This window comes from Sturnus vulgaris, chromosome 5 (assembly GCF_052056855.1).
Source record: "Sturnus vulgaris isolate bStuVul1 chromosome 5, bStuVul1.hap1, whole genome shotgun sequence".
In the NCBI taxonomy this organism is placed as follows: Eukaryota; Metazoa; Chordata; class Aves; order Passeriformes; family Sturnidae; genus Sturnus; species Sturnus vulgaris.
In genome coordinates, this window is record NC_142247.1 from 27,095,118 (window position 1) to 27,110,864 (window position 15,747).

At 44.5% G+C, this 15,747-nt stretch overlaps 2 protein-coding genes across 2 annotated transcripts in view; one reads left to right on the plus strand and one right to left on the minus strand.

Moving 5' to 3' along the window:
* On the minus strand, positions 1 to 14,991 carry STRA8 (stimulated by retinoic acid 8). Its single transcript, XM_014889844.2, has 9 exons — positions 14,770 to 14,991; positions 13,766 to 13,963; positions 11,980 to 12,055; positions 10,498 to 10,582; positions 9,944 to 10,096; positions 6,779 to 7,061; positions 5,419 to 5,495; positions 3,670 to 3,781; positions 1 to 818 (listed from the first exon to the last, which is right to left on the minus strand). Exons 1-9 carry the CDS (start codon positions 14,989 to 14,991, stop codon positions 744 to 746), a joined length of 1,281 nt encoding a protein of 426 aa, XP_014745330.2. The 3' UTR covers positions 1 to 743.
* The window catches only part of WDR91 (WD repeat domain 91), an 18,277-nt gene continuing 17,417 nt past the window's right edge, over positions 14,888 to 15,747 (plus strand). The window contains exon 1 of the mRNA XM_088165142.1: positions 14,888 to 15,112. Coding sequence (XP_088021268.1) covers positions 14,990 to 15,112 — 123 coding nt within the window. The 5' untranslated portion in view covers positions 14,888 to 14,989. The remainder of the gene's footprint in view (positions 15,113 to 15,747) is intronic.

Below are 15,747 nucleotides of genomic sequence, written 5' to 3' on the forward strand. Positions count from 1 at the left end.
TTTGTTCAAGTCTGCAGAGAGCCTTTAATGATAACTCAGAGATGTGAAGGACTTTATTCAATTTCACAGCACTTTTAATTCCAAGACACTATCTGAGCAGCATTACTCATCCAAGAATTAGATGTGGAAGAAGAGCACAGGACTGATCACTTGGCTTTACACACTTCACAAAAGTAAATAATCCAAAATGTATTACTGTGCCTGCACTTTTCTGGATGACTGGGGAGTGCTGCTGTCCTCAGAGATAGAAGAGCCTCATCCCACTCTCTGTGAAGAAATCCCTCTTTCTTTGTCAGCCCAAGATGAAAAATTGCACCAGAAAAGTAATCACTGCCAGGAGACTTTTGCAGGCTGCAGTTTGAGACCTGCATCCTGTGGGAGTGTGCAGACTGCCACTGATCTGGCCTCCCTGCTGCTCTTCCCACACCTTGTGCTAGGCAAGGTCACTTAACTGTGCATGCCTCAGTTTCTTTGTGAAGCAAGTCTAAACATTAAATAGCAATTGGTAAAAACATTTGTTAATAAATAGCTAAGACCTTTAAAACCTTTAAAAAGTATAAATTACTCAACTGATATATCAGGAAGTACTAATGAGGGAAGGAGAAGCCAATGGTAACAAACAATTTCAACACAGTGTCTCCACACTCTGCTTAGAGAGGTAGCTCACTGAAGGAGGTGAAGCCTCCTCACACGCCCGGTGTGCCTGGCAGTGCTTGGCCAAGTAGAGATAGTGGAGATACTGTTTAGAAATCTTCATCATCGAAGGTCTCAGTGCACCGCAGCATCACGGTCTCATGATCATAGTGCAGATCTTCTTCCTGAAAGCCCCCCCAAAGTCAAGCAGGATTAAAAACCAGAGGAGTTCATTGAATTTCAAATACACAGTGAGTATATGGTCAAGAGCTGATGTACCAGCAAAGCAGCTCATGCAGCATGAGCCCTCCCTCCTCTCTAAATCAGCCAGCAGCACTTGATGAGTTCCTGAGATGCCTGATGAAGAATGGTTCAAATTTGTTGCCAATTTCCTTCTAAAATCACAGGGCTCCACCCTGTATCCATTTACATCATCTAGACAACTATTACTGACTGTGGTAGCAAGTATGTCACATAACAGGCTCTGAAGGTATGAGAGCTTCCTTGAGGCTTTAACTTCTACCAACTTCAGGCTTTCCTCCACTTTTAGCAACAGAAGGAAATAGTCTTCTCTTTCACCAGTATACAAAGAACAAGTGGCTCTTGAGAAATCAAAGTCTGGAAGATAAAAGTGTTCATGCCTGCAGTCCATCTAGTCTACCTTCTGCATTGATGCAAGACTCTTCAGTGAAATACTGCTTTTAAAAATAGGTGCTGTTTAAAAATGTATAGCTTAAAGAGCACTAAATACCACTTGCTTGTCAAGTGACTCATCTAAAATCCATAATTTTAAAAGAAAGTCTGCCTTTGAAGACACAGGTGCTCAGCACTATCTAGAAAAAACACCCCACTGAGTTTCATTTAGGTGAAACCTTTGGATCTCAGTCTAAATTAACTCTTTACTGCCTTTGCTGTTAAGCTTCTCTTATGAGGTGACCTTAAGACAACAGCTCTTGAAAAATTACAAGATAGCTTAACTAATCTCATGCTCAAAAATATTTCTCTATCATATACTGTAGATGCATGCTCCTGTTCTCATTTTGGGGTCCCTGCCCTTTTAAGAGCTCTCTCTTTCCTTGTCCAAATTATTTTCCCCCCTCCTCTTGTGTGAGTCTTTCTGAAGCTTTTTATTCCAGTGGGGTGCATGCCCTTGGCAGCCTTGAGAGCCAGGGCAGCGGCTCAAGGGGAGCTGTGCTCAGTAGCTCTGTGACTGTGAAACAGTGACCATCCACAATCCAACAGCAGTACTTGTAGTTTGTGCCTGGACAGTTAACTAGAAATGACAGAACATGGCAGTGGCATGAATGACCAGCAATAAAATCCATCACCTCATCAGGTCTGCAGATGAAATGCATGATGATGAAAGATGAAAGGCAGCATGGGTTGCCTTTTGTATTTCAGTGGGGTGCATATCACATGCCTTACCTTGGTACTTACTGTACTTGCTACCCACCTTTGTATCTTCTACAAGGTGTGTGCACAGTGTACTGGGACACTGCTTTATCCTTGAGATAATTTGTGGCAGCACTGCCCAAACTCCTGTGCTAGCATAGCCCCAGCACAGGTACCACATCAAGGGAAGGGGAATGGTCTGCAGAGGTTCAGTCATACCCATAAGGTAAGCAGGACGGTAAGCTTCCTTTCCCTGTCAAGTCCAGAAGTCTCTGATGCTCTGAGTAGCCCAATTTCTGGGGTAAGGTGAGTAGCCTATACTGATCTCTCTGCTGCTGCCTGAGGTGGTGTGTTTCAAGCTAGCTGGAACATCTTCTATCCCTGCTCTGCAACCACTTTCATAACTGTCTCAATCTGTTTGCTTTGAGATGGATCCGAATTTCTGCTCTCAAAACAAAAAATATCTTGTCAGTCATATTTTCTTTTTTCTACTTTTTTGCTTCTTGGCAGCACTGTCTAGATGTGCTGTTCTGCACTCTAAATCTAAACAGATTGTGACCTTCATATTATATAGCCTGGAATGATTTCTGCTCAAACTCCCTTTTTATTGTCTTATCACAGATAACTAAAAGTTCCTGTGTAAAAGAAGCCTGTGCAGCTTTTTATTTCCTTTGGATCCATCCAGTACAGTCAACTGCCAATTTTCAGTACTCTGGGCTCTTTTGCTTCTTGTCTTCCCATCACTCCCATTCTCCTAGTCTTATTTTAAATATGCCTCTTTAAACCTTGAAAGAGACACTACCTCTTCCCATACCACCTCATCTGGGAGCTCTGAGATGGACTTGGGCTCACACATAACAGCATGCAGCTCCAAGCAGAAGGACAAGATGAGACCATGCCAGGCATGACACTCACAAAAGAAATTTTAAACCAGAAAATGCCATATCTTGTGCTCAAAGGAGCACTGACTCTGAACCAAAACAAGCGTGCTCTGCCTGAGGGGTATCTCCCTTTCCGTTCCTCACCCACGTGCAAGCTCTGAGCCACCTCCATGGCAGGGAGACAAGGAGAGGAGGAAGAACAATGCAAGCACAAAGACTTCTGGCTCAGAAAACCTGCAACAGTAGGCTGAAGTTAAGGGGAAGCTCAGGAACTTTTCGTCAGCTCTTTCAAGACCACGAATATTCTTCTTCTAGGGCCTGCCAATGGAGGGCTCGGGGCAGGGAACCTGGCACCCAGATGAGCAGAAGGTGGTTCTAATGAGCTCGGAATGAAGCAGCTGGGGGTTGGTGGAGAGCTGCAAAGTGAGCTTTACCTGCTCAGAAGAGATCACTCAAGCTTTTCCACAAAGAACTTTCATGCAAACAAATAAAAAAAAATATTTTACAATTCCTCATGTCATTTGCCATTTTGAATAATACTCAAATCAGTGTTCACTCACACTTAAGCTCTTACAAAGGTGGTCCTACTGGCCTTTTGGAATGACACATCTAAAATAATGAACCCCAAGTTCTTATTTGTAATCATTCTGGACAATATGACCAGAAGCATTGAATACAAAAATCCCTTTCTGACACTGCTCCTGAAATATATTGCTCTGAAATACATTGGTCCTTCCATAAGGAATCCTTTGGCAAGGCTTACCTGGCAAAACTGTGTATTAGTGAAGAAGAGGTGTTTCAGGAAGTCAGTGACCTGCAGATAGAGTCTCTGGTGATCCTCTGGATTTTCAGAAGTACAGCTTGCAAATGCTGAACTGAAAATGGAATCAGATACTGTATTTATTCTCTATTCTGTTCTTTTTGCTTTCTCTCCTCCATATTTTACTTATAAATTTAAAAAAAAAAATTCAAATGGTTTTCGAGATGGTCTGATATTAAAGACAATAGCCAAGCAAGACAGGGAGGAGCTGTGATGGATGTATTGATGAGATACTGTTTGCCAAGAGCAAGGCAGATATGTAAGAACAGAACAGAAATACAAGAAACTGGTGTCACAATAAGGAGATCTGCTGGTACACTACAGCACAGTAACACTGTTTTGGAGAAAAGTAAATATCCACTAAAACAGACAGCAATAATGGTTATTTGGGAGTGTATTTGGTAGGGTAGTTCAGAGGAATAGCTTTGACTTCTTTTGTAAAGTTTTTGAGTGAATGCAGTAACCTGTGGTCATGAAATGACATGTTAGCTATAACTGGCAGGTTTGTTCTCAGGTAACTGTGGCACAAAGCTAAGCTTTTCATTCTGGACCTCACCTCTGTGTTCTTCCTGCCATCACACCTCTGTCCAGAATTACAAGGGGCAGAACAACAGGCAAGAAACAGAAAACAATAAGTGTTGACTATTGAAATACCAAACTGATTTGAGACCTAAAACAGACTTTAAAGATTATAGTAATACTTTGCAGTATTAAGGAATACTTAATCTTATTTTATAAACAAATGGAAATTGTGACCTAATAAATGTTATTTAATAAATAAATATTTGTTAAGCTTTTTCATCCATTCAAGTCTACCTGATCATCAGCCAAAACAACCTTATTTTAATTTATTCTCTTCGGGAAGTACAACCTGGAATGGTGGTGAAAGGAAGAGATTTACATTAAAGATCACTCTAAATGTTGAAAAATAAGTAGAAAATGGGATTAAAAACCCACGGATTAAAAACACTGTTTGCAAAGAGAAACAATCCTAACAAAGACTAAGTAGAATGAATACATAAAAGGTGAATCATAATGTGATTTTCCTCTTGAGGAAAACAACACTTTTCTTTCTTTGGTCTACTGGGAAAAATCAAAGGTAGTGCCAGCTTTGTACCTGACGTTCTCTTCTAGGTAACTCATCTGAACTGAAGAGGAAAGAGGTGTAATTATTTAAAAGTTCTTGTATTTCTTTGGTGTTACTGTTCAGGTCAACCACACTTTAACCTGGTCACCTCCGTGTGACTGAATTAGGGTAAGACAAGGGAGAAAATGTTGAAAAATTATAATTTTTGTCTCATTAAATGAGAGTACAGTTTAGGGAATGTCACTTGGTCCTCACAGGCCTGGTAAGTGACAGAGAGAAAAAGAAAGCATTATGAGTATTGTAAATTGAAAAGACAGAAAGCTGTGTAGAGTGGCAAAGAAAATTAGAAGGACCCCAGTTATCCTGAAGTAATGAGCTGCTCTTAACAAGTGATTCTACTGATTCTGCTGTAAATGACCATTAGTCATTTCACTTTTTCCCTTTAAAAGGAAGTATTATTGTGAACACAGTTGCTGGAAGCTGCTATTCTAACCATTTATTAAAAAAGGGAGCCGTTGTCTTACTCCATAGAGCACTTGCTGTGGAGCACTGACAGTGGGCTATTAACGTACTGTGTTACCAAAAAGGGGGAGTTTGTAATTTACCTCTGGCTGGACGTTCCCTGAGCCTTACTTCTGTCAAGGAAACCAGCAGCAACATCAAATGCATCTTCAAACATCACCTATCAGAGAAATCACTTCAGATGTTAGCATATCCAGCCACCTAAAACTTTTACTTAGGGCATTATTTTTAATAATGAAGTCTTTGAAAACATGACAATCTTTCTTTATGTTTAACAGGTATGGTTACAGCTAAAGTAAACCAAGAGGTTTTGTGGAGACAGGAATAATGTGGAATAACTGCATTTCCTGGCTAGGAACACAGGGTCAGTCCACTCCCTTAAGCTTGTGCTTCAGCCTCTAGGAATTAGACTTCACATTACATCTCCCAGAAAATCAGTAAAAACCATGAATTGTATCGGTGCTGTAGAGACTTGACTGTGGACTGCTGTCTATGGCTGGAGATCTCAGCTGTACCAGCCAGTCTCTCCAAAACTGACTCCAGTTTACAAAGGAGTTTGGATGCTCCTTGTGCCAGACCACTAAACTCATTAGTTCACTGCCATAATGCAGTTCACACACTTTCTGTGCCAGAAATACTGTACAGGGAACATTCCCACGACATCTCCTAAGGCAACAAGCAATATGAGTTGTGTCTTGTGACTCAAAAAGAACTTGCCAATGCAATTTACTTATATGCTAAAGGTAAACATCTGTCCCTTCCTTGCAGCTAATGAAATTACACATACCATACTTTGAGCAGCTAGTTACTTCAGCAATCAGTGCTCCAGGAACCATTTATAGAACTGGCTGTTATTTAATCAATCTTTTATTAATAAATGCTCTGGTCTACTCGGTCACTGACTTCTTGGCTCTGCAGAGGTGCATGGTACAGGCAGTCATTGGCCCTGGGACCAATGTACCACTGGGACTAGTCTAAAATTACATTCTCTTTGCTACCAAGTGCTTTCAAGAAAAAAAAAACACCCAACCCAAAACACAGCAGGCTTTGGCAAACTAAGTATCCCTTCTGGATTTAGATCATCTGTGCTCTTTGGAAGGTCAGCAGAGCACAGTAACTGTATAATTCTTGTTCTTGGTCCCTATCCCTGGAGCAAGGTAGGAGCAAATTTAACTGTTACTTAGCACAGAAACTCCACAGTCAATGGAGACTAGCAGGATTACTACCACTGCACTACTGTAGCTCACTAGGTATCTTACCAAGAGAAAATTTGGTGCAGACATTTACTCGAAGATTGTTTATTGTCTCTACTTATGCATTCAAGTGATCTTGAGAAATCTTAGTTACAACTAGTGTATGTCTGCAATTAAAAGCTACAAAGCCAATTAGCATCTGAAGGCTTGGAGTTTCAGAGGCAGACTATGAATGTTGCTGAGCACTTACTTCCTCTGGTGTGGAGACTGAGGAACCACTGGCTTCCTCACTGTTACCTCCGCTGTCCCTCACACTACCTTCAGTGCAAGCAGGCTCTGGGCAAGCAGCCTTGGGATCCATGAGGAAATCTCTCTGGCTACAGTACTGCAAGATGCTGTCCCTGCTCTCTTCAGAAAGCTCTTGCCAGAGATGGGAAATAGCTGTGGAGACCTCAGGAAGAGGCACCTCTCCAGTGCAAACAATCCCATGCTCTATCAGCAGGTCCACTGTGTGCTTATAAAAATACAGGTATCTGGAAGGAAAGGAAAGGGAGTATCTCTTAAGAGCAGGCTATAAGGCAGCCATCTACTGAAAATCAGCAGGACACTGGGGAGCAGCTCTGATCCATAACTGCTTCACTGACTCTGCCTCCAAGACTTCACACAATTACTGCATGATGCCCAACACTGACGATTTCCCCTGCAAACAGTAGGCATCAGCCTCAGCAGAACTGCCTCACAACAGAAGCTCCAGGCACTGCAGGTTGTATGAGTGGCACAGGCAAACCTAATTCTGGAATTTAATACATTTTCAGTTACTTGCCTTTGTATCCCAAACCTTTTTCACTGCAAGTCACTTTTTATACATTTACTGGGATCGCATTACACTTTAAAGCTCTGGCTGAGGTCATATCCTGATGCATTAGGTACTGTACCTGCAGACGGAAAGACTACCCAGGTCTGGATGCTCTGACTTAAGCATGGGAGGTCCATCTCCTCCCATTTACAACTAAGGAAACACATCCCTAAGACTGACTTCTATGCAGTCTGTAGTGAAACTGATGGTGGAACATAAGGGTCATAATTTCAACCCAGTGTCTAAATGCCAAAACAAGCCTGCTTCTTCTGTTAGCACTGCATGGAACAGTGAACCAAGGATAATAATGTCTACTTCAGAAACTGAAGGTTATTTTACATTAATTAAATGCTTAGGGAGTCTCAGATGAAAATAAAAAGACCAAAGGAGTACAAACCAAGAGTTCTATAAACAGCAGTCATTGTTACTATGTTTGGGCTCAAAATGATTCCTTGGAAGATGTCCCAAATGAGCAAATTTCCTGATTAACTGAACAGTATTGTATGAGAAAGTAACTCAAAAGAGGTCATTCTTTTCTTTTTTATTTGTATGTATTTGTTCCAGCAGACCAATATTGAAAATATAATTTTGTAGGCAAGCATAAACCTGTTTAAACCCCAGTTTCCACATTCTGGGTATTTTCCACTGCTGCTGGAGACAAAATACCATAAGAGAATAAGCTTTCTCATGTAAAGTATTGCACTCACTAAGGCTTCTGGATATCCAACTCCAAACAAAGGACCAGGAATTTCTCAAGCAGAAGAAAATGAACCACCATTAGACTGCTCTGCTAAAGAAATTAAGCTTGAAGCACGACTCAACTATTTCCTTCCCAGCTGGAAGGAGACAAGCACATTTTGCACTGGACAGAGTACTGTGAAGTCCTACCAATGTATCTCCTGCTGCTGAACATGCACAAAAAACCCGTTCAGTTGAAGCTCAAAGCATTTCTCTGATGCTTCCCAAATAAGGTGATTAAATGATAACCAAAAGGCTGTTGCTTTCTTTGCTCAAGAGTCCTTGTCGTTTGATGCCTGTTATAAAAGGTCATTTTTGGACAAGAATTGGCTATGAAGCAAAGGCAATCTGCCCTAGGGACTACAGGATAAGTGCCAGAGTCTACACAGTACAGGCCCTGGTCTACCTCGTCAGTAAAGAACATGAAAGTCAGGTGTTTATGGCTCTGAAGTGCAGTCTTTGATGAAACAGATTTTTCTAATCCTGAAAATCTTGATTCAGCTCATTTCAAGGTCTTCTAAACGATACCTTAACCGCAGCCACCTCCAGTTCTAACAGAAGTAAGAGCAGGAGCAGCAGTGGAAAGCTGGTGCCATCTGCTGGTCCAGCTGCAGTCTCCTTTTGAGGAAAAACCCGCTGGTCGAAGGGGTTTTTAGAAATACACAGCAGTTCAAAGCAAAAGAGAAGAAGGAACTGCAGAAGTTTCTGGTTACGCTGGTGATGCCATGGAAGAGGATGCCAGCTGCAGCTCTGGCTTCTGCTGCACAGCATGTTGTTAACTGTGGGAGGGTTAGGATGAAATTGACTGCTTGATGGTACAGGGTAGATTACACATGCATTTATTTCTCATATCTTGGCAATCAAATAATTGTTTATCCTATTGAAAATGTAGGATAAAACCTCTAAGTACCTCCTAGTGTTGTCTGACAGGAAGGGGAAGAACATGGAGTACAATACTCAGCTTTAAGACATCAGTAACTTTGGGAAAAAAACAGTAATTTTACCATTATGACTTCCAAATAATATATATGGACAACTGACATCAGAACAGTGGCCTTTGACTCTTAGGTCCTGCATTAGGCATTTAAGAGCTTAAAGGGTTTATAGACTCACATCCACTAGCTCTAAGTGCAACAACACAAGTTGTTTAGGTTGCCCCCCTCCCCAATGTTGCAGACAATTTTGCATTGTTGCAGAATGCCTTCTGGTATCTTCCAGACAACCACTATTCTGCAGCCCAGAGGCTGAGAACTACAAGATCTTCCTTAGTTGAATCCAGCCTTACCCTGCTCTGATTCCAAAAAAAGTACTCTGAGCTGCCAGGAGCTAAGGGTCTGTTTCTGGAAGGGGCAACATAACAGTGCCGTTAGAGGAAGGATGAGCATCACTGTGATGAAAAGAATGTGCCTATCTCTGGTTCCTCCATCTCCCTGGAGCATATACAGCTAGACTCTTGGCAAATGCACCTGGTGCAGCAATTCTTACCTTCCTAAAATCTAGCCCCATGGGAGGGATGCAGTGGTAAAGTGTGGCAACACAGGGACACACTTGAAATAAATTTTCTTCTTTTTCTTAAAGGGTGAAAAATCCTCAGGGATTTACCAAGTCCTGAAAAACTGGGGACTGCTACAGCTCTAAGAGTCCATTCATGTGCAAGTTGCAGGGACTTGGGAAATGAACAGCTTCATCACCAGCAGGGCCAAAGCTGCTGGCACAAGGCTTCCGTGAGGCTCCGGCAGGGCTGAATGAAGGGCGGTGCCTGGATGCATAATGAAAATGCAAACAAGTTAAAAACCTGAAGGCAACATGGGGTGCACCTACCGTTCAAATTCCACTAGATCTGGGGATAAAGTGTCTGAAAACTGAATCAATTCTGGCTTCCCATACTCTTCCAGTGTTTGTTTTTCAGATTCTTGAAGCAAATACCAGATGGCAGAGTCACTTTCACTCATATCTTCTGAGGCTGATGCAGTGCTGGAAAGAACACAAGGGAAAAAAGCCACATGAATAACTTCTCAACTGGTTTAATAACACCCTTGTCATGGTAACTCCAGAAGCTAGGGCCATTCTTGCCAAGCCAGCTTTTTCCTCCTTCTTTTGCTTTTCAGGCAATGAGAAATCATTGCCAGAGATCAGCTACATAGAAAAGGGAGAAAAAAAACAAGCACTGACTGGAAATGAGACCAACAATATGCTTAGAATGTTTGTGCACTCCATGGGATTAAAGCGGTCCAGGTGAAACCTCTTTGTCCATTCCTCATGATGAAAAACCTCTGCTTGGAAATACAGTAGCAATGACAAAGAGTTTCAGAGATGCTGGGATGGAAGCAAGTGCAAAATATTATCATATTTTTTTGACTGGTATAAGCCCTTACCTGTGACTGCCGAATTGCCTCCTGACATATTCCTCCCTGACTTCCTCCAAGCTGGATGGGCTCCCATCCTCCAGGCTGCAGCTCGCTGTTGGCAGCAGAAAAGTTACTGTCACATCAATGGCACTTTTGGCTTCTCTCTCACCCTCAGCCCCAGCCAAGCAGAATACTGTCATCAACTGGTTCTTCACAAGCCAGAGATTTTCATTAGGCAAAAATTACATGAAAGAAGAAACATCTGTCTCTCCTACAACATAACTAGCACAACTGGGAGTTTATGAACACTGAGGAACTCAGAATCAATGCCTTCTTCCTAATATTGATTTTATAGAACTGATGGTGAAAACAACCTGCAAATCAAACTCTGGGCAGGCACTAGTCAATACAGTATTTTTTTATTACCTTATAATGAACAAATTGCATGTGAAAAACCCTGATATCCAACCTGTGATTCACAAGCAGTATGGATTTTACATATATGCAAGTACATACAAGGGGAAGCATGCCTCAGACTCCTCTCAACCAGCCTCATTGCTTGCTATTCTTTCAGTTTTGCTCTGTCAAACTATTCTTTGTACCTGTGACTCACTTTTATGGGTTATCCAAGGATGTGAGTTCAGATGAGGTTGTTCATTTTAAGCACTGAGACTTCTAATTGATACAAATTATTGGAGGTGCAAGTCACATGAATAACAATTTTTTTTCTATCTGACAGGAATTTGGACACTCGAAGGGACAAAAATCTATGCCCAAAGCCTCTATCCCATCAGCCTCTAGTCCTGCCTGCTGCCAGCAGAGGCAGTGGCCAGCAGCACTAAACAGAAGGCTCGTGGCTGGGGGCATGAGGCCCTGCAGCAGGAGCAGCCACAAGTGCAGACAGTATCTGCTGACCAGTGTGACCCAGGTGTCTGTCATAGGCTGTGACAGTGCAGGGCGTGAGGAAGGCCCCCCCCAAGCAGCGTCTCTCTTAACCATTTATATCAGAGTACACTCTTAACCAGAGGCTTTCATTTCCTATCCTAGGAAATCCTTTCATCTCACACCACAGGGTGCTGTTGAGCAGTCTAAGCTGTGCCAGGGCTGGGTGCTGGTGGCAGCTGTGACTCGCACCCTGCCACACTGCTGTGGCCAGGAGGAGCACACAGCTCCTGCAGGCTCCGAGTGGGAGCCTAAGGATCCAGCCTGGGGACCCATGCCAGCCCCACACCTGCTGGGGTGAAGCTGCCGAGGGTACTCAGCCTGAATGGCCTGCTGCCATGGGATAGCAGGAATTGCTCGTTTCCTTTCTTCACCTAGGCTGGGGAGGGGGTAGGAAAGACTGAGTCAGAGGTGCTCAGTGGATTGACAGACTTCTCACTATCCCTTACTTATTGCTACAACTAAAGCCACAATGCTTTAATAGGCTCAACTGTGTACCTCTATTTAACAAATACATAAAAACCAAGTCCAGGCTCTTTGTCCAAGCAAATACTTGCATACAGTTACCTTTCATCTTCAGCAAAGAACACAAGGTTTGCTCCAGCTTCTCGATAGATGTCTTAGCCTTACGCAAAACCTGATACTAAACATAAGAAGAAAACAGAACTGATTGTTCTCTGCTCTAACTAGATTCGTGTTTCAACATGTCTTCGTTGCTTTGCTTTTCATGTTTACCTTCAGTAATTTCTGTGTCTCTGTGAAAACAACTGTGTTGTTTCACTAGCTACCCTTATACATATGAAAAGGGGAAAGAATTAATAAGAGAGTAAACTTCAATATAGAATATAAATATTTAGGTATATATTATGCAATACATACACATAACACCCAGTCACACAGACATTTGCTACTTAACTCTGATCTTTTTTCATCACCAATTGGTCTTGTTTGGATCGTTCTCTTCTTGGAGCATGTCCAGAAGTACCATGCTGTGAAGTCTTGTTGGATGCCTACCAACTTAAGGCATAAGATTTTACTAATGATTTCCCATGAGACTTCTGCTAGGAGAAGCCTTTGCCATGTTCTACATTGCTGTAACCTGGATTACAGCAGTGTAAAACACAGCGAAGGCTTTTCCTAGCAAAAGTCTGGATTAACAGGAGTTAATCAGTAACTTCAGTGCTGTGCATCATTCCTTCATCATCTATACCAAGCACAACTGAAAATATGTGGCCAGTGCATTTAAACATACACATCTCCAAAATATTTCAAGATTTTTGTGTGTGGTGAGACCATCCATAACTATCTTGCAGAGGTTTCATGCTGGATATTTTAGCCAGGCACCAAGCACTAGGATTATAAGTAACCTTCTATATTAAGGCTTTTTAAGATATCAAACTTCCTTGGCTCCCAAGAGTCACACAAGGGGCACAAGACACTATGAAAAAGCCATTTCAAGAACTGGAATGTGAACAGAGTTCCCTTAGACCAGGCAAAGGAAGTAGTTGTTTAGTCTTGGCTTCTGAGATCACTGACTTCACGTTAACATGCATCTTGCTCAGAACATGGCAAACTGAACTCTTAACTCAACCTACAAGAGGGCAAAAGGACTCAGCAGGCACAAGCCTGCCTGAGTGGTATTTAGCATATTCAGGGGACAGGTCCTGTCCTAAGCAATCATTACGCCCTCTACTTTACAAACTGGAAAACTGAAGGTAACAAATCAGTAGCAGATTTGAGAAAATACTCCTGATTTTTACTTCTCTGCCTCGAGCATGGTAATTTCAGTCTTTTCAGTAGTATTTTTAGTAAATTTCATCTTTATAAACAATTTTGTTTAAATAGTTTCCTCCTTTAGTAGAGATCAAGGAAAAGTTCTGGTGCTTGTTTTTATTCCTGAACTTATTTTTCCAGTGTCTTGAAGATAAACTGCACCTCATAAAGCTGAATGAATTACTCCTTTCCCTCTAACTCCTTCTATCCCTAAACTCACTGTTCTGATTTCAGAACAAAATGCTTTGACATCAGCTTCATCATGGGATCCCTTGGTTTGTTTCCAAAATACTATAAAAGAAAATGCAAAGCCGTAAAAACGCTGCAAAAAGCCTGTAAGAAAAGTACAGATAAGGCACATGATAAACCCATGACCCAGCAACTACAAACTGGACAACTCGCTTAGGCTGAGCTGGCAACTTTAAAGAGGTCCAGAAAAGGTGCATACAGTGAAATTACACACATACAGGCACCCATAAAGACACAGTGATCATCCTCATAGACTGAACCTAAACCTGGTTAAATTTGAACATACTCATGCATTATCATGATGCATAGAGAAACAGCCACTGTTGCGCACCTTTGAGGCACAGTTGTCTGACTGGGATAAAACTCTTCCCCGCAAGCTGCTGAAGAGTCTTGCCAGAGGAACCCAGTGGTGTGCCTGTGGCAAGTACTGCTTTGCCATGCAGTGTTCTACCTCTTGCAGGTGTCTCAGGGGATTGAGACTCACTTTGGTATGTGTCTTCCTACAGTCTCCAGCTGTGCCTGTCGAAAGCTGCAATGCAACATTTATTTATGCTGAATAAATATTTAAGTGAAGAGAAAGAAATCTTACAGCCTGCATAGTGGATAGACAAAAAGGAAAAATCTGGCTGACTGACAAGAGCTCATCTTTCTGTAGAAAATCATGGAATTTGAAATATTCTCTTTGCCTGAGAGATACCTGCCTGTTAATTAATTACTAAAATCTAATTCACCACCAACAATTAACAGCAACCCAGCTGAAGCCAGCCTCCCATCTCCTGCACCCCTCCCTACAATGATTTATGTTTCATTTCCATGGAATATCCAGGGCTTGGCTTCGCAAAGCACTGAGACTCATCAGCTCCCACCGATGTTGCTAAATGACAGGCTTCTTTACAACACTGACTTTTTCTTCCCAATAAACTGTGATACATTGGTGTGGGCAACGATACCAGACATACTCTTGCACGAGAGGGCCAGATCCAGGCCCAGCCGGGCCTGCTGCAGCTGCCTCGCGGGCCTGACACAGCCTGAGGCGCCCTCCTGGAAAGCCCTTCCCGGCCTTCCACTGGATTAACGCCCCCTGCCTCGCTACCGACCGCAAGCACAGCCTAGAGGTAAGAGACCCGCCCCTGCTGCTCCTTCTGAGGTCGGGAGGGACAGGCCGGCCGGGGGAAACCCGTGAGGGGCCGCGCCAGGATCCTGTGGGATCGCTCAGTCGCTCGCTCTGACCATCAATCCATCCATCAATCACTCCATCAATCACTTCGCGCCGCCCGGACCCCGCCCCGCCGCCGCCGCGCCTCTGCCGCCCGCGCCGAGCAACACGAGCCGCACGTGGCGGACAGCCAATCGGCAAGCAGCCGGGGCCCGGCGGTAGCCAATCAGAAGGCGGGAAAAACGCGGGCTGGACGCGCCAGCGGGGTGGGGAGTGGGGCAGGGAAGAGGCGAGCAGGCAAGGCACGCTGGGAGTTGTAGTCTCCCTGGTGCTGGGTCGGGCCGGGCCATCCCCTCCCCGCCCGTGGGCGGGCGGAGCCGGCGGTGCCGCGGGGCCCCCATGGCGGCGGCAGCGGAACGCACGGACGAGCTGGTGCGGGAGTATCTGCTCTTCCGAGGCTTCACCGCCGCCCTGAAGCAGCTGGACGCTGAAATCAAGGCGGACCGGGAGAAGGGTTTTCGGGTGAGCGGCCACCGTGTCCCCGTTCCCGGCGGGGCTCTGGGCGCGGGTGCCCCCCGGGGAGGACGCGCTCCCCGGGCGGGCCGCGGGCGCCTCTCCGCGCTCCGGGGGCTGGGCGAGGAGAACGGGCCTGGCGGACGGGGGAGACCTCCGAGCCACGGTGGGCCGGGCTGGTCTGTGCTGGGCTGGGCGCCGGGGCCCGGCCGGCCGCACCGGCGGGACCCCGCATCCTGGAGCCGCCCGGCCCGCCCTGCCGCCGCTTAGGGACGCGCCACCTCTGGCGGGGGGCTGTAGCCGGTTGAAGGCTCCGCTCCCGCTCGGCTCCGGAACGCCGTCAGCGCAGGACAGAGGGTGCCATCCCCTCGCTTGCTTCCCGAGCCGGGGGCTGCAGTTCCCGGCAGCCGGCCCGCACCGCTGGCCAGCCCGGCCGTCTGCGGACCCTGCGTCCGACTGTGACCCGCCAGGGGATCCTCGGCTTCGAGACGAGAAGAACGAGGAGACCCGCGGACCGAGAGGGAAGGAAGACATTCCTTTGTCCGCATCTTTTCTCGGTCATGAGATTTTTATCCAGCGGCTTTAGAGCTCCGCTCTTTAGTTTGTATGTCTTGAGTACCAGCTGCCTTGACTAACGTGTGGAA

What these genes read in the sequence shown, in the direction of transcription:
- STRA8 (XM_014889844.2), bottom strand. Translation starts at nt 14,991, where the DNA reads ATGGGGGCCCCGCGGCACCGCCGGCTCCGCCCGCCCACGGGCGGGGAG. An exon ending in AGGCAATTCGGCAGTCACAG is followed by an intron (nt 10,097 to 10,497) that starts GTAAGGGCTTAT and finishes TGTTCTTTCCAG; the next exon opens with CACTGCATCAGCCTCAGAAG. An exon ending in CAGGGAACGTCCAGCCAGAG is followed by an intron (nt 3,782 to 5,418) that starts GTAAATTACAAA and finishes TTCCATTTTCAG; the next exon opens with TTCAGCATTTGCAAGCTGTA.